The 17,231-nt window shown below is 52.8% G+C and overlaps 1 protein-coding gene and 1 long non-coding RNA gene across 4 annotated transcripts; one reads left to right on the forward strand and one right to left on the reverse strand.

Moving 5' to 3' along the window:
* Positions 1-5,902: 5,902 nt before the first annotated feature.
* Positions 5,903-8,980, reverse strand: LOC131926676 (uncharacterized). Its single transcript, XR_009383539.1, has 2 exons — positions 7,997-8,980; positions 5,903-7,526 (listed from the first exon to the last, which is right to left on the reverse strand). It is a non-coding gene; the product is annotated as an uncharacterized LOC131926676 (long non-coding RNA).
* Positions 8,136-15,328, forward strand: Cdkn1a (cyclin dependent kinase inhibitor 1A). 3 transcript variants are annotated; one of them, XM_059282229.1, is made up of 3 exons: positions 8,136-8,415; positions 13,168-13,620; positions 13,994-15,328. In XM_059282229.1, exons 2-3 carry the CDS (start codon positions 13,182-13,184, stop codon positions 14,041-14,043), a joined length of 489 nt encoding a protein of 162 aa, XP_059138212.1. In that variant the 5' UTR covers positions 8,136-8,415; positions 13,168-13,181; the 3' UTR covers positions 14,044-15,328. The 3 variants fall into 3 exon arrangements, with proteins under 3 accessions (XP_059138212.1, XP_059138213.1, XP_059138214.1); XM_059282230.1 differs by lacking the exon at positions 8,136-8,415 and adding an exon at positions 9,103-9,223; XM_059282231.1 differs by lacking the exon at positions 8,136-8,415 and adding an exon at positions 12,428-12,527.
* Positions 15,329-17,231: the final 1,903 nt, after the last annotated feature.

The raw sequence follows: 17,231 nt of genomic DNA on the forward strand, positions 1-17,231 counted from the left end.
TGTTGATCTCTGGTTGTAGAACGAGCTGGCCTCAAACTTGTGACGACAATCCTCCTGCCTCTCCCTCCTGAATGTCAGGATTTCAGGTGTGTGTTTCCACACCTGGTTCTTCATTTTAGACAGGATCTTATGTAGCCTAGGCTGGCCTCAAAGTCGTGATCTTCCTGCCTGGGATTATGGATGCGTGCCACCAAGCAAGCCCTTTTCATATTTCTCGGTCTGCTTCACCGGCTCCACTCCATGCCCCACACACCTGCTGCCAGCTCTTCCTCAGCCCTGTCCTAAGCCGCTTGGATGTTTCCAGGAGACCCAGCAGCTGGTCCCCCGCCCCCCACAAGTGCAGGTCTCTAAGAAGCCACAGAAGATGGACAGAGGACACCACACCACTCCTGGCTCCACAGCCATAGTGGGGCCACTGTCACTGGGGCTTAGAGTAGCTGCTGCAGCATTTCAGGGTGGTCGGGTGCCAGTATGACCCCAGAGCCACCTTAGGGCAAAGACGAAGATGAGCAGCTGATAGAAGGGGGAGGAAGGGGTGGAGCCACAGCAGAGACATGGACATGCCCTGACCCTGCCTGAGTCACTCCAGCCAAAGCTTTCCCTGTCTTCTGCAGCACCTGTCCTGGTGGAAGGCAGGCAGTGGTCTGGAACTTCTGAGGCCATTGCCCAGTGCGCAGTCAGAGGCTCCGAACCCCAAATCCTTAGCACTTTGACGGTGTGTGCTGGGGCTTGTCTTGGGAAGGGCTTTAGAAGAATTTGTTAGGGAAGAAAAACAGTAAAGAATGCTAAGTCCTCTCCTTGGGGGTCATCAGAAAGTTGGTCTTGATGGAGGGTGTCTTGAGGGCTCTTTGTTCTGTTGAAACGGGATCTCATGTAGCTCAGGGTGGCTTCCAATGCAATATGTAACTAAGGATGACTTTAAATTTCTTTCTTTCTTTCTCCTAAAGATTGAGTTTTTAATTATGTGTGTATGTGTGTGAGGCTTGTGCATGTGAGTGCAGGTGCCTGAAGAGTCCAGAAGGGGGCATCAGATCCCCTGGATCTTGAGTTACAGGTGGTTGTAAGCTACCCAACAAGGATTCTGAGAACTAGATTCAGGTCCTCTGCAAGACCACCGCTTATAATCCTAACTGCTAAGCAATCTCTTTTGCCCCAAAACCTTGAACTTCTGAACCTCCTGCCTCTGCCTCCTGGTGCTGGGATGACAGGTGTGTGCCACCACACCCAGTTTATACAGTGTTGGCATGGATCCCAGGGCTTTGTATGTGCTAGACAAACTCTATTGACTGAGCTACATCTTCAGTCTATAATTAGATATTTTAGAAACAAAAATGACTGAGCCACATTTAAATTATGTGTTTCTACCTAAGAAACCACATTAGAGCCCATTGGTGTGGGTTTGATCCTCACACCACAACAAACAAGGAGACAAACGGACATGGTGAGGGCCGGGGGAGTGCTGCTCACTGTTGTTGTTGTTGTTGTTGTTGAGACAGAGTTTCTCTGTGTAATAGTCCTGGCTGTCCTGGATCTTGCTCTGTAGACCAGGCTGGCCTCAAACTCACAGAGATTAAAGGTGTGTGTCTCCACTGCCTGCGTGGTGCTCACCTTTAATCTCAGCACTCGGGAAACAGAGGCAGTAACTGGCCAGCACAGTGTGTAAAGGCATTTGCCATCAAATCTGACTGAGTTCCATCCCCAGGACCCATGTGGTAGGAGAAGACTGATTCCTCTAACATCCACAAGCACCCCATGGAACATGCATATACACACACACTCACACACACACAAAATACATAAAATATATATACGTTGTTATTGGTATTTTACTCTTTTCGGGGGGGCCTACCACCCAGCTCCCAAAAAAAATCACACACGGAGGCTTATTCTTAATTATGAATACCCGGCCTTAGCTTGGCTCAGTTTCTAGCCAGATTTTCTTAACTTATCTACCTTTTGCCTCTGGGCTTTTCCCCATTCTCTTACTTCCGTAAATCTTACTCTTACTCTGTGGCTTGCTGGTTGTGTAGCTGGGTGGCTGGCCCCTGGAGTCCTCCTCCTTCTCTGGCTACTTCTTCTTCTCTATACATTCTCTCTGCCTGCCAGCCCCGCCTATCCTTTCTCCTGCCTTGCTACTGGCCGTTCAGTTCTTCATTAGACCATCAGGTGTTTCAGACAGGCACAGTAACACAGCTTCACAGAGTTAAACAAATGCAACATAAACAAAAGTAACACACCTTAAATTAATATTCTACTACATATATAAACATATATATATATGGAAACACAAGCCAAAACCAGGCACAGTGGCACAGTTCAGAGGAACATATATATATATATATACATACAAGAAAAACAACAACAAAAGAAGCTGATTTCTTTGGCATAAATTTTAGTCTTCATTAAGTAAGGCCATACAGGCAAAGAGCCAAGTCAGGCACACAGAAATTTCTCCAGAAACGTTATTGTTATTACTGGTGTATAGATACTCCCAGAGAGAGGGTCCCTTGGAGTCACTAGTCACTTAAACTTCTGACTGGTTGGACATGGGCAGGGGAGGGGGTGTGTTGCATTTGCACTGTGCACACTTCTCTGGGTACAAAGAGAATCGGGTTAGGCAGAGAGAAGAGATGGGCTCTGGTGGACCCCAGGAGCCCAGGAGAGGCTCGGCTGGTCCTCCCTGGAGCACTAGGGCTGGTTCAGCAGTCTAGACGTTGCATCCCATCAGTCTTCTGGGTGCACCTTGGATGCAGACAGACCCTAGCCAGAAAGTGTTCTTCTCTGAGGCAAGCCCTGAAGAGGGATTGAGCTCTGCTGTCAGCCAGCCTCCTGCAGCCTCTGCGGGGAACCAGGAGCTTTGGGGATGTCACAATCCTTTAGGGACTAACAGAGGTGACGATTGAAGGGCACGCCTCTCCTTGCCTTCCAACCTGTCCACATACCGTTCCTTCTTCCTGGACCCAGGCTTCCTGACCAACTTTCCCCACCTCTCATCGACTCTGTCAAATCCTACTGACCCTGCATGCCCATCCTGCATGCCTTCCTCGGTTACCTTTCTACCGCTGTGATAAGACACCATGGCCAAGGCAACTTCTAGAAGAAAAATTTAGGGGGCTTACCGTTTTCAGAGGGTGAGTCCATGACCATCATGGCAGGAACTGTGACAGCAGGCAGGTGGGCATGGACTTGGAGGAGTAGCTAAGAACTCACATTTTGAGATGTAATCATGAGACAGACAGAGAAAGCTAACAGGGAATGGTGTGTGCTCTTAAAGACCTCACAGCTGGCACACAGTAGACAACTCCTCCAATAAGGCCACACCTCCTAATCCTTCCCAAACAGTTCTTCCAACTGAGGACCAAGAATTCAAACATATGAACCTATGGGGCCCATCCTCCCATTCTCACTCAAACTAGCCTGTACACCTTTCTGAGGTGGAGCCTCCATAGAGTTTCCCCTTGCTCCCTGGTCTGCTAGAGAGCAAGCCTGTCACTGGGCTGTCCTGCCCTGCCTTTTTTTTTTTTTTTTTTTTTTTTTTCTGTTCCTGCTGCTGCACCCTGGAAGCAAGCCCCATGGAGAGATCCATGTTTTATTCATCTTTTTACCTGTGAGACCTAGCATTCTCTATCAGAAGCCCATGAATGTTTATGGGCAGCCCATTTTTAGCTTCAAGGCCTCTGCACACTCCTGTTCATTTACTCATACATCGATTCATTTGTTTACAGAAATAATACTGTAAGCTTTTACTGTTCAGACTAGAAAGTAGACTGCATTATCAGTCTGTCTTTCCCATTCTGCAATGGGCTCTTATATGTAACTATTTAAAGCAATCATTGGCTGGGCAGTGGTGGTGCGTACCTGTAATCCCAGCACTTGGGAGGCAGAGGCAGGCAAAACTCTGAGTTCAAGGCCAGCCGGGTCTCTAGAGTGAGTTCTAGGACAGCCAAGGCTACACAGAGAAACCCTGTCTCAGGAAATCAAAAGTAAACAAACAAATAAACAAAGCCATCAATGTACCACACGTGGCCTAGACAACAATGCCCTCCCACTGCAGATTAGTCAAGATCACATGACTGACTCCAACCAATGAAACCAGCCTCCAGCTTTCTTGTCCTCTACAGTTAGGGCAAAAGCAAGGACTCACAGTCTGATGGTGTCACTACAGCATGGTAGAGCTGCGGTCGGCCTGAAGCCTGGATCTCTGAAAAGACCATATGGAGCAGTGTCCCACAATGCAGCAGAGCGTCCCACGGCTTATTTGGGATAAACAACTGAGAAGTAACCTGTGATAGGTTTTGTTTTTGTTTGTTTGTTTTCCATCTTGACACAAAGTGGAGTCGCCTGGGATGAAGGAGCCTCAGCTGACCAATGGCCACCGACAGGCTGGTCTCAAGACAAGTCTGTGGGGCATTTTTTTCTTGGTTAATGATTGATGTGGGAGGGCACAGCTCACTGTGGGTGGTGCCACCCCTGGACAAGTGATCCCGAGTTATATAAAAAAAAAAAAACAAGCTGAGTGAGCTGTGAGAGCAAGCCAATCATCAGCATTCCTCCAATGTCCCCGCTACAGCTCCTGCCTCCAGGTTCCTGCCCCGTTCCTTCCCTCACTGATGGTCTGTGACCTGGAAGTGTGAGACGAAGCATACCCTTTCTTCTCCAAGTTGCTTTTGGTCAACATTTTCTCGAAGCAACAGACATCCTAAGACATTCACAGAACCATCCTGCTGGCTGACCTGCCCGCCATCTTGGTTTTTGAGAGTCTGATATAGCCTGCAGCTCGCTGACAAGACTAGGCAGCTAGCCAGGGAGTCCCAGCAAGCCTCCTGCCTCCAGCTCCTCGGTGCTGGGATTACAAGAGCATGTGACCAGGCCTGACCCTTTCCTGTGGGTGCTGGGGATTGAACTCAGCTTCCACACTTGAAAAGCAAGCAACTTTACCAACCGAGCCCCCGCGGAATAAATTTCTGACGACAGAACTCCAGCTGTGGGAGACTGGCCATGTCTGGCCATCAGTTCTGCCTCGGGGTTTCCAGGGATCTGATATGCTCTGTCTGGACACTGGCTCTTTGGCTACTTTCTGTAATGTCTTTGTTTTGGGGTCGCACTTCTTGGGAGTCTGTGTGGAGGTGAATTCTTCTGAAATCTGACTGTCCCTGTTTGGGACTCCCCATTCCTTTTCTGAGAAATGGTGATATGGTCCCCCACTTCCTCTCTCTCCCTGAGTAGCTGCAGCAGCTAACATGAAACCTTCCCTACATCCTCTCTCAGCCTTAGTCTCACATTTCCTTTCTACAAGTCCCAGAGGGTCCTGCAAGGTTGTATCCCTGGCTGTCCTCTCTCTGAGACCAGCAACAAATCTGAGCAGCAGGCTGTGGTGGGTCGGGACTAGCTTTCTGGCCTTCAGGAACATGTCTTGACATGTCCAGCCCTGGAACTGGAGAGGTGGGGCTGCTTCACGCAGGGAGGTGGGGGTGCGGATGGCACACACCACCTACTGTGGGCTGAGGAAGGGCATGGAAGGAGACAGAGACCCCAGATAGCCTGGGGATGCCCCGCCCTGCAAGCCTGAGTTCCTGGTAGCAGACTATAAGATGGCATGTATCTCGTGGCATATATCGGGTGAAGAATGCTTTTTGTGCATGTGTCTGTGTGTGCCCGGGGGGTCAGGTTCCATGCATGTGACTTTGCCCCTTTGTCCTTTTAGGGGATGAAGGGGTCCTCCAACCGTGTGCCTGACTATACATTCAAGTGCAAGGCTAAGCCTGTTTGTTAGAAAGCCCGAGCAGTCCTAGACTTAATAAATATTTGTTGAGTACTTTTGTGGTGCTCCTCCGGGAAGCCAGAAGTTATTTTAAAAATCTCCCCAACGTCAACAGGACAAAGGCACAGGAGGTCACAGCGCTCAGCGTTTCACTACAAGCCTTTATTAAAACTGTTTTCTCCCAAAGTAAACAGACAGACAATGTCACGTCTATCTGAAATGCCCGGGAGGCCAAAGGGATTTGAGCAGTTGGACGTCCTGTGCTGGCCCATGACAGCCCAGCTTTGGGACGACCTGGGTACAGGAAGGGGATGGTTCAGGAGCTGGGGTGTTGTGGGAGTGGTCCTGAGGACGGATTCTAGTCCTGGCTTCTATCCAGAGCCAGGCTGTCCAGGGGGTTGGAAGGGTGCTCCATGCCCTTCTCAGACTTCCAACCCCCACCACAGAGGAGGAGGCCTGTGCTCCTTAGGTCAGCTAAATCAGAAGAGGAAGACGGGCATGTCTGGGCAGTGATTTCTAGCATCCAAGAGCAGATGTGGGAGCTCACAGCTACTCCAAAGCGGGATTCTACTCTTTTAACTGAGATTTCTGTGGAGAGTAAAGCTCTGTTCTCTGCATTTGAATTTTTTGTTTCTGTTCATTTGTTTTGAGAGAGGGGTCTGTTTTTGTTTTTTTGAGGCAGGGTCTCTTGTAACCAAGGCCAGCCTCAGACTTGCTATGTTGGATGGCCCTGATGAATTACTGATCCTCCTGAACCCTGGCTTGGATTACAGACTCATGCCACCACAGTACTGGGGATCGAACTCTACTAACTGAGCTACATCCCCAGCTCTATCTGATTGGTTGAGGTGGGGGCCTCATGTTTCGCAGGCTGGCCTTGAGCTCCAAATCTCCCTGCCTCTCAAGTGCTGGGATTACAGACATGTATCACCATGGCTGGCTGAGACGGGGGTCTTGCTAAACAGCCCGTGTGGCCAGGCTGGACCACATAATAAGACTGTCTGAAGAAAACCCCCAACAGCTGGGTAGGGTGGCTCAGACCTGTAGTCTCAGTTCTCAGGAAGGAGGTTAAGGCAGCAGAATTGCCTTGGGTTTGAGGCCACCTTGGGCTACACAGCAAGACACTGTCTCAAAACCCCCAAACAGAGTAAAATAAAACTGATTAGGAAGCAAAATAAAACGGGGGGAGGGGGGTTGGGAACTGATGACACTCACTTCTGGTCTATCAGGAGCATCAAAGATCTTTCTAGAATTGTCCTTTATCCATGTCGTCTCTGCGAACTGTCTGGAACTGAGGGGTATTGGGCATTTTCCTCACCTTGGACCCAGAAATAGACAGCAGAAAGCACAGAGCTCTGGGCAGCACCCCAGAGACCAAGCAGGAGCCATTTCTTGGCTGTGTGGTCTGAATCAGGTCTTGGGCCTCCCTGAGCCTTAGTTTCCCCATTTCGGTATGTGTTGGCTGTGTGAAAAAAGAATGTCCACACACCGGCTTCTGCAGAGGCGAGAGGGAGGGAGGGAGAGCCGCTGTTTTCCCTGGTAACCATTGCCTCTTTCTGAGAACTGGACTCAATGTCCTCCCTTTCTGAGGCAGTTGACATCAAAAGCTTGGCATCCTTTACTTCTGTGGGCCTGTTTTCCTCATCTCTGAGAGGATAAGCTCGGGTTTGGAGCCCAAAGATGCTCTGTTGGGGTGTCTGGGTGCCTCAGGTGCTTCTAGAGAAGGGTGCCTACTGAGGGAAGATCTCCAGGCATAGTGGGATTCCTGGGAATTTCAAAGAAAGTCTCATCATTTTTGTTATTCATCAATTTGTTGTTTCGAGAAGGTCTCATTGTATAGCCCAGGCTGGCCTTGAACCTATCACACTCTTCCTGCCTCAGTCTCCCAAGTGCTAGGATTGCAGTCCTTTGCCATCACACTCAGCTTCGACATTCCTATCTATCTATCTATCTATCTATCTATCTATCTATCTATCTATCTATCTATCTATCTATCTATCTTTGAAACAGAGTGTCATCTCAGGCTGGTCTCTGTCTGGTTAAGTAGCTGTCAACAATGACCTTGAACTCCTGATCCTCCTGTCTCCACCTCCCCAGAGCTGTAATTACAGACGTGGACCCTCACCCTCAGTTTACGGGGTACTGGGGATCCAACCTAGCCAGGGCTTCCAGCAAGCCAGGCAAGCACTGTACCTACTGACCCACCTCCCCAGTCCCAGGTTTTTATTTACTAACATCATCTAAATCCTTCCCAGAGTTGGTCAGGGACAGACCCGTAAACGCTCAGCGGGAACAGTAGTGCTGTTCATAGATGCTGGTTGGGGTACGTGACCAGCCAACAGCCAGGTGTGGGGGGAGGGGAGGGCGCGCCCTCTTGCCGCGCGCGCGCGCGGGGTTCGGGCTGTCTGGAGCCCAGTCAGGCGCGGGCTTAGATTCCCGGAGGGGAGGGCGGGCCAGCGCGTCCCGGGGATGAGGGAGCAGCGGCTGGTCCTGCCTCCGAGGCGGGCCGGGGCGGGGCCAAACCGATGGATGCTATAAGAATGCTGCGCGAAGCCAAGCGCACCAGCCGAGAGGTGTGAGCCGCCGCTGTCACAGTCGAGAGGATCGGAGCCGGAGCCAGGCGCAGATCCACCGCAATATCAAGACTTTCGGAGGTGAGGGCGTCGCGGCAGGGAGCAGTGGTTCCCTGGGGACAGCTCTGCGCTGAGCCCCACATGTCCCTAGAAGTGTTCGTGTGCGGTTGTATGCGGCGATGGGTGTGTCACTGGTGTGTGTGTGTCTGTGTGTGCCCTCCAGATTCACAGGTGTGTTCGCGGCAGGTGGATGACGGGTGTGGGTCTGAGCGCGTCCGTGGTGGCCACCGGCTTGGTATGTTGGAGTGTGGCGAGGGTCAGACTGTGTCGCAAACTCGGCATACAGAATCCGAATTCCAGGACCAGGGATGGCAGTCACCCTCCCAGTTCTTGGAGACTCGGCCCGGGCCATGGCAGACGGGGACCTGCTCCTCGGAGCTCGCTTCTTGCTGCCGGTGTGTGGCTCGCCAAAGGCGTGAGAACGAAGCCGATGTCTCGAGAGAGGCCCGGGGCGGCGGGGACAAGCTGCGGGGAGTTCCTTTGGGGTCCGGCGCAGAGCGGTTCTCCGATCCCACGGGTGCCGCCCGGTCCCGGGTCGGTGTGGTCCAGGTGTCTTGCTCCGCCGTAGCCACTACCCGGCTGGGCGCTGAGGTCAGCGCGGGCTGTGTCCTCCGCCCTCGGGAACGTGCCTGGGCACGTCCTGGAGGACAGACGAGGAGGTGACTCATTGTGACAAGGAGACCCCGGGCACCGGATTGAGATCAGAACCGCGCCCCAGCTGGGGATGGATCAGTGGCAGCCCAGAAGCCCCCTTCCCTGCCCGGGCACAGCCTGGTCTCCGCCCCTGTCCCCTCCCCCGCGCGGCACAGTGACCTATTTGGCGGGCACAGTATGTTCCCAGGGAACCCGGGACACGGGGAGGTCCTGGACGCGGTGTCCGGTCCCCGCTCGGTAGCGCGCCCTCGGGGAACAGGGAGTTTGGGCGGGTCCTGTCTACACTGCCAGTCCGGGAAGCGCAAAGGGTCCCACCTACCGCGCCCACCACGACGGGGACCAGTGGCCGCGGGGCTCCTGGGGCGCGAGAGGAGCCCGCACTGCAGAGCCGCGGGGATCCCCGCGGAGAGAGGCTTACGTGATGCCGTATATCAGATGCCCCGGGGGCTGGGGGCACCCCGACCCAGTCCACACCCGGTATAGGAAGGTGACTGGGCCGGGCGCATCCACCCCACTTGGAGCCCATGGGGACGAGGGCCACACTTGCCCTAGTCCTGCGGTAAAGACTCGGGCTTGGGTTTGGCATTGGGGGGCGCGCTGGCAGCTTCCTCTCTTCCCATTCCTCCACATCGCGTTTCAGCGAGGACACTCGAGCGGTTTTTGTTGTCCTCGCCCTCATCTATTTTTATTTTCCAGGGATCTGACTCATCGCGTGCTTTGGGTGTGGAGATCAAGGTGGAGGGGGCCGGAGCTAAGAACACTTTCTTTGCTCTTTCTCTCTGTCTCTCTCCGTCTCTCGCTCGCTCGCTCGCGCGCATGTGTGTGTGTGTGTGTGTGTGTGTGTGTGTGTGTGTGTGTATGTGTGTGTGTTTGTCTGTGCGCGCGCGCGCGCGCTGCTTTCCCAACATAGGCGGGACTTTAGGAAGCCCGGGCTCATCGTGACGTGTTTTGCGGCCCAGGATCCCCCTCCTTTCCTCTTCCCTCCCCACCCCAGGGTGACGTGCAGCTCCGGTGCCCATCCAGTTTTGGCGGGCGGGCAGCGCCGGGCAGGAAACTGACTCACCACGCCTTGCTCGGCCCACGCGCCGCCCACCGCGCGCCATTTCCCGGGAGCGCAGCGCCCCCTCCGGGCCGCGGTGGGAGCAGCAGGGCCGGCCGTGCGCGGTTCCGCGGGTGGTGCCACCCGCTGCTGCCACCCCCACCCCCGCGGCTTAAAGGGAGGCCTTCGCCGACTGGATTGGGTTTAGGGAATTAAGATGTGCACGATGGCCAGCGAAGGAAGGCGTTGCCTCTGTAAATGAGGGCTTATGATAGAAGTGGCTTTGAACAGGGTGTGCGAGCGAGCGAGCGGACTTTGTGGGAGGCGTGGCCCTTGAGAGCCAGCGTGGGGAGCGTGCCCCTGTAGGGGTTCTGGCTCTTTCTTGGGCTCCTAGAAGCTGAGGACTATCCAGAGTCTCGACAGAGCGTTAGCTGGGCTTTTCCTCGTGCCTGTGGAGCGTTGAGACCATTGGCGCTCTGTCTTTCCCCCTCTCTGGCCCCTATGAGTTACCCTCTGGCGAAGGGCACCAAACTTGTGCTTGGACTCAGCTTGTCTGGAGAAATAAGCCCTGTCTCCACTAATCTTTCAATCTCTCTAGCTCACGCTCTCTCACTCGCTCTCTCGTTATGACCCTCAGAATGAGAAGAAGGGAGACCGGTTCAATACTAGAGCAAATGGATGTGGGGTTCAAATCCCGGCTATGCCACGTGTGACCTCATTTAACTTCTGAGCCTTGGTTAGCTCTGCCCCAAAAGGAAGCGATAGTGCGGTCTGTTAACAATAGGTGTGGTGGCTCACATTTGCAATCCCAGGAGAGGCTGAGGCAGGAGGATGACTGTGAGTTCAGGCCAGCTTGACCTACACAGTGAGCCCCTGCCTCAAGTACATCGGAGGAGTGGTGGGAGAGAGGAAGAAAGGGGAACTAATGAATATGGCCGCGCTTTAGGAAGACTGACAGTTGTAAACCGCTTAGAGCAGCCTTTGCACTAAAAAATGTAAGTATACCCCGAACCCTCCCTGTAGGCAGGCGCTATCTGAGGTTCTTTCCACAGCACCACGCAACCCCTTTCAGGGACCGTGGGCATCTGTCTTAGTCCTGTGTTTTGTTTATTTGCCTTTTTTTTTTGAGGTCAGGGTCTCACTATGTAGCCCAGGCTGGCCTTGAACTCACGGAGGTCCTCTTGCCTCTGCCTCCCAAGTGCTGTACTCCTGTGTTTTGGGGAGGGGGTGCATTTTTTTTTTTTTTTTTTTTTTTCCGAGACAGGGTTTCTTTGTGTAGCTTTGCGCCTTTCCTGGGACTCACTTGGTAGCCCAGGCTGGCCTCGAACTCACAGAGATCCGCCTGGCTCTGCCTCCCGAGTGCTGGGATTAAAGGCGTGCGCCACCACCGCCCGGCTGAGGGGGTGCATTTTAAGCATTCATATTTTAAAAGAGTCCCTAGCCTACAGTGCTGGCCTCATTCCGTATGTAGTTGCCAAGGTTGACCCTGAACCTCTGCTTTCTCTGCCTCCTACCTCCGAATTGCTGTGATTACAGGGGTGTGCCACCACACCCAGTTTTACTGAGCGTCTTGCTTGCTAGGCACAGGGTTTACCATCTGAGCCCCAGACCCTTGAGGGGTGGGTCTCTTTATCTCTTCTGGCTTCCTGCCTTATTCTGATCTGAGTGCATCGTTGGGCAAACTCATCCTGAGGAGCTGAGGGTGTGTGTGGTGAGAGCCGAGGAAGCTACTGGGCAGACCTTGCAAGCTCAAAGACTGGAGGGCTGGACTGGTGCCCAGGAGAACCCTGTCCCTCCTTAGGACCTGCATCCCCTGGCATTGGAGCCGGGCCAGAGCAGGCAGGAGTGCCCTGGGCCCCTCCGGTATCCCTTGCTCCCTCAACCAGCCACCTTTGATTTTTCTGTGCCTGTAAAACGGGTTCCTTGGGCACAGGCGGTAGGCAGGTCTGAGAGGTGTCTAGACTGCAGATTATACATCACCCTGGCAGGATGTGGCTTAGCCTGGGAGAGGGATGGAGCCCTATGCTAGCTACCCCTTCAGCCTCTCCTCTCCCTCCTGGCTCCTTAGGATAACACCTCCACAGGTAGCACCTGTCAGCTGCGGTCTGAAGGAGGAGGTGCTGGGGAGGGGTGAGGAGGTGCTGGGGAGGGGTGAAGAGGTGCTGGGGAGGGGTGAGGAGGTGCTGGGGAGGGGTGAGGAGGTGCTGGGGAGGGGTGAGGAGGTGCTGGGGGGGTGAGGAGGTGCTGGGGGGGTGAGGAGGTGCTGGGGGGGTGAGGAGGTGCTGGGGGGGTGAGGAGGTGCTGGGGAGGGGTGAGGAGGCGGCTCTGTCAGAACGGGACCAGAGAGGCAGGCATGCCACCGCTTCCATTTCCCAGGGTCGCCTACACTAATTTAGAGCATCCTCGTATCTGCCCTCAAACAGAGCCCAGAGATGTTAAGGTACATATTTGGGGGGTCACCCAGCAAAGCCTTGATTCTGATCCAGGCAGGCTGGCTCCAATGTCCCCCCACCCCCCTTCCAGCCACCTTGCCAGCTGAGATGCTGCCGCAACTACACTGGCTAAGAAACTGAGGCCAGAGACACCCTTTTAACTGTGGTGCTAAGTAGCAGCCCCAGTCTATGTGTCTTATCCCGAAGTTCAGGGCACTTTTGATTGGCTGGAGGGAATTACCCCCCAGAGGGCAGCAGGATAGGGGACTGAGGCCTGGCCCAGCTGCCAGTGGTGTGGGGGTGTGGGGTGTGTTTGGGAAACCATTGGACCTTGGCAATTCACACGTATTTGGGGTGTTCACACCCATGAAGGACACTTTAGCACAAGACATTGATTTTAGCTGATAGTAGCCCTGGTGTAAACAGGACTGTGACCCCCCCCCCCCTTCTGCAATGTATTGGCCTCTGTGGACATCAGCTGTGACCTTGAGGCGCAGGGCTGGCTGAACTCAATACCCACTTTGAGTCTCTTGGTGCGGCGGGGTTCTACAAGGTGGTGGGAGAGCGCCTAGGAGGAAGGAGAGGGAGCAGGAAGATTGTGACTTGTGGTGCGGTTTCCATAGTGACCTGGGTCTTCTTGTGTTTCAGCCACAGGCACCACCATGTCCGATGCCAATGATGGCCGACCCGACCCACACAGGAGCAAGGTGTGCCGTCGTCTCTTCGGTCCCGTGGACAGCGAGCAGTTGAGCCGTGATTGTGATGCGCTCATGGCCAGCTGCCTCCAGGAGGCCCGGGAACGGTGGAACTTCGACTTTGTCACCGAGACACCGCTGGAGGGCAACTACGCCTGGGAGCGCGTTCGGGACCTAGGGCTGCCCAAGCTCTACCTGAGCCCTGGGTCCCGGCGCCGCGCCGACCTGGGAGGAGACAAGCGGCCCAGCACCTCCTCTGCCCTGCTGCAGGGGTCAGCTCCGGAGGACCACGTGGCCCTGTCTCTGTCCTGCACTCTGGTGCCTCACGCCCCTGAGCGGCCCGAGGACTCCCCGGGTGGGCCCGGAACCTCTCAGGGCCGGAAACGGAGGCAGACCAGCCTGACAGGTAAGGACAGGTACAGGTACAGGGAGGAAGGATCCTGCAGGAGAGCTGGAGAGGGGAGGCTTGAGGGTCACACAAGCCTGCAGCCAAGCCTAAGTTGCTGATATTGGTCGGGTACTGATCTTACTCGGAGCTCTTGGTAACGGTGGCTGTAGATCAAAGCCTTTGCAGAGAACATCCCAGCCATTCCCCAGCACCAAGCCATTCTTGCCTTGCTTCGGAAGGTGAGGGAACCATGGCTGAGAGGTGTTAATGGCATTCACAAGATCCGGGCATTTTCTCTGCATTGACAGGAAGGCCCAGGGTAGCGTGGGGTTTGGGGGAAGGGTGTCCTTACCCCTCTGCCTCTGGCCTGACATTTGTTCTCTCTGCACAGATTTCTATCACTCGAAACGCCGCCTGGTCTTTTGCAAGAGGAAGCCCTGATGTGCGCCCAGGAGGCCTCACCTTCTTCAGCAGTGGGCCAGGAGGCCCCTTTCCCACCTTCTGCCTTAGGCCTTCCTTCACTCTGTGTGTCTTAATTATTATTTGTGTTTTAATTTAAACTACTCCTGTATATACTCTGCCTGCCCTCCCCCAGCCTCCAGCTTAGCGTTATTTAAAAGAACTAAAGTAGTGGGATAGTAGGCCCCTTAGTGCTGGGGATTTTTATTATGTAGACTATTATTTAAGCCCTTCTGAACCCAAACTCTATTCCCTATCCTGGAGGGAAGGTCGGACTGGCTTCATGTCAGCTACACCCTCCCCCATCCCCACCCCCACCTCCATCCCCTGTCTGGGTGATACTTTCCCTAAATGGCCTGGTTCCTTCCACCTGTCTCATGGGGGTGATCCTCAGGCCTGAATAGCACTTTGAAGGGGGTCCAACTGAGTGGGACTTTGGGGTCTCCTTGTCACCTCTAAGGCTGGCCAGGGTGACAGTGAAGTGATCACAGCTTAGAACAGGGATGAGGCTTTGCCCGGTTAGGACCCAACTGTAGTGTTCTGACCCTCGACACTCGCTCAGCCCTGTGAAGACAGGGAATGCCCCCCACTCTGGGTCCCTTTTGCCACCCCTGGGGAGCCTGCCTCCCCTGTGAGTCCCTCTGCCAGCTGCCCCTCTATTTTTGAGGGTTCACCTGGCACTCTGCTGCTGTCCTCTCTCCAGACCTTCCCCCCCCCAATACCCCCAGGTAAGCAGGAGGCATCTCTGGGCACCTGGAAGGGAAGGGGTACACTAAATGGGGTTCCCTGGTTCTACCTCAGGCAGCTCCAGTGACAGCCACCCTCCTCGTGGTTCTAGGGTGGGTCCCTGGTGGTGAGATAGGCCTCCCAGAGCAGTGAGCATCCCTGCGGTACCAATGTGTGGTGGGGACCCTAGCGGCTGAAGTCATCAGTGACCCTTCCCATTTCTCAGTCCTTTGAGTGTCAGATGTACAAGGAGCCAGGCCAGGATGGTGCCTGGAGGGCTAAGCAAACTTAACAGGACACTGAGAGCCATGGCTGACCCTTCCCCAGGACTGAATCCCTGCCAAAGCACTTACTGGGTCTGACCCCAAACACTTCTGTTTCTGTAACATTCTGGTCTGGACTGTTTGCCCTTCGCTGCCCCCGACCCTCTCGAACATGTATTTTGGCCTCTTCCCTGTTTCCACTCAGAGTGTAAACCTCCGAAGAGCAGGGACCACGTCCCAAAGCAGGTGCTCAATAAATATTTCCTGATGACTTGTAATGGTTTGTCATTAGAACAAATGGGGGGAGTGTTTGGTTTGTTTGCTCTGTGTGTGTGTGTGTGTGTGTGTGTGTGTGTATCTGTCTGTCTGTCTGTGTCTACAAGTGCACACTCAAGCAATAATTTTTCTCCCTAGTGATGGGAATTGAACCTAGGTCCTTGAGCATGGCAGGCAAGAACTCACTCCACCACTGAGCTGTAGCTCCGCCCCTTTATTTTTCATTTTCAGACAAGTTTGGTAGGGTTTTTTTTTTTTTTTTTTTCAAAAAAAAAAAGGTCTCATCTTCAATTTAATTTTACAGAAATGGTTCTTTTAAAATATTTTTAAATTATATTTTATTTATTTTTGTGTACGTGTGTATGTGTGTGTGCGCACACATGTGCTCCAGCATGCATCTCTCATGGGGTTTCTGTTTCAAATTCAGGTAGACAGAATTGATGGCGAGTATCTTTACCCATGGAGCTTCCTCACTGGCCCCAGAAAGATCTCAATTTGATTTTTAATAATTTAGCTCTTATTGCTTAACAGTTTCATACATGTGTATAGTGAATTTTTGTCCTTTCTCATTTCCTATGGTCATCGATAAGTTGCTTAGATGGGGCTTGAACTTGTGGCCCTGCTTCATCCTCCCAAGGGTTCCAGGACTCTTGCCATCAAGCCAGCTGCCTTTAGAATTAAAATTATTTTCTGAGCTAGCAGGGTGGCACTTGTGGTCAACCCTGACCCCTTGAGTTTGATCCCCAGGGCCCATTTGATGGAAGGAGTGTCTGACTCATACAAATTGTCCTCTAGTTGTCTGAACACCACATGTATGTGTGTATACATGCATGTGCTCACACACACACACACACACACACACACACACACACACAATATGTGCTGGGTAGTTTTATGTCAACTTGACACAAGATTCAAAAAAACCATTTGAGAGGAGGGAACCTCAATTAAGAAATTGCCTCCATAGGATCAGGCTGTAGGCAGGCCTTTAGAGCAGTGGTTCTCAACCTTGCTAATGCTGCGACCCTTAAATACAGTTCCTCATGTTGTGGTGACCCCCCAACCATAAAATTACTTTCATTGCTACTTCATAACTGTAATTTTGCTGTTGTTATGAATCATGATGTAAATACCTGTGTTTTCCAATGATCTGTAGAGCATTTTCTTAGTTAGTGATCAATGGGGAAAGCCCAGCCTGTCTTAGGGTGCTGTGAAGAGACACCATGACCATGGTAACTTTTATAAAGGAAAACATTTAATTGGGGCTGGCTTACAGCTTCAGAGGTTTAGTCCATTATTTTCATGTCGAGAAGCATGGCAGCATGCAGGCAGACATGGTGCTGGAGAAGGGGCTGAAAATTCTACATCTTGATCCACAGGCAGCAGAAGCAACTGTGTGTCACATGGGTGGTATCTTGAGCACATATAAGACTTCAAAGCCCACCCCCACAGTGACACACTTCCTCCAACAAAGCCACACCCACTCCAACAAGGCCACACCTCCTAATAGTGCCACTGCCTGTGGGGCAAGCATTCAAACACGTGAGTCTATGGGGCCACATCCATTCAAACCACCACATTCCACTTCCTGGCCCCCATAGGCTTGTAGCCGTAACATTATATGAAATGCATATAGTCCAACTTCAAAACTCCCCATAGTCTATCACAATCTCAACAATGTTTAAAAGTCTGAAGTTCAAAGTCTCTTCTGAGATCCATGCAATCTCTTAACTGTAATGTCTTACAAAATCAAAATCAAAAAACAGATCACATACTTCCAACATATAATGGCACAGGGTGTACATTACCGTTCCAAAATGGAGGAAAGGGAGCACTGTGAGGAAACGCTGGACCAAAGCAAGACTGAAACCAGCTGGGCAGACTCCGAACTCTGCTCCTCCGTGT

Source organism: Peromyscus eremicus, chromosome 16_21 (assembly GCF_949786415.1).
Source record: "Peromyscus eremicus chromosome 16_21, PerEre_H2_v1, whole genome shotgun sequence".
NCBI lineage: Eukaryota > Metazoa > Chordata > Mammalia > Rodentia > Cricetidae > Peromyscus > Peromyscus eremicus.

Excerpts from the sequence above, each read along its gene's own strand:
- Cdkn1a (XM_059282229.1), top strand. The coding sequence starts at position 13,182 with ATGTCCGATGCCAATGATGGCCGACCCGACCCACACAGGAGCAAGGTG. Across the intron at positions 13,621-13,993 it reads GAGGCAGACCAGCCTGACAG|ATTTCTATCACTCGAAACGC; the intron begins GTAAGGACAGGT and ends CTCTCTGCACAG.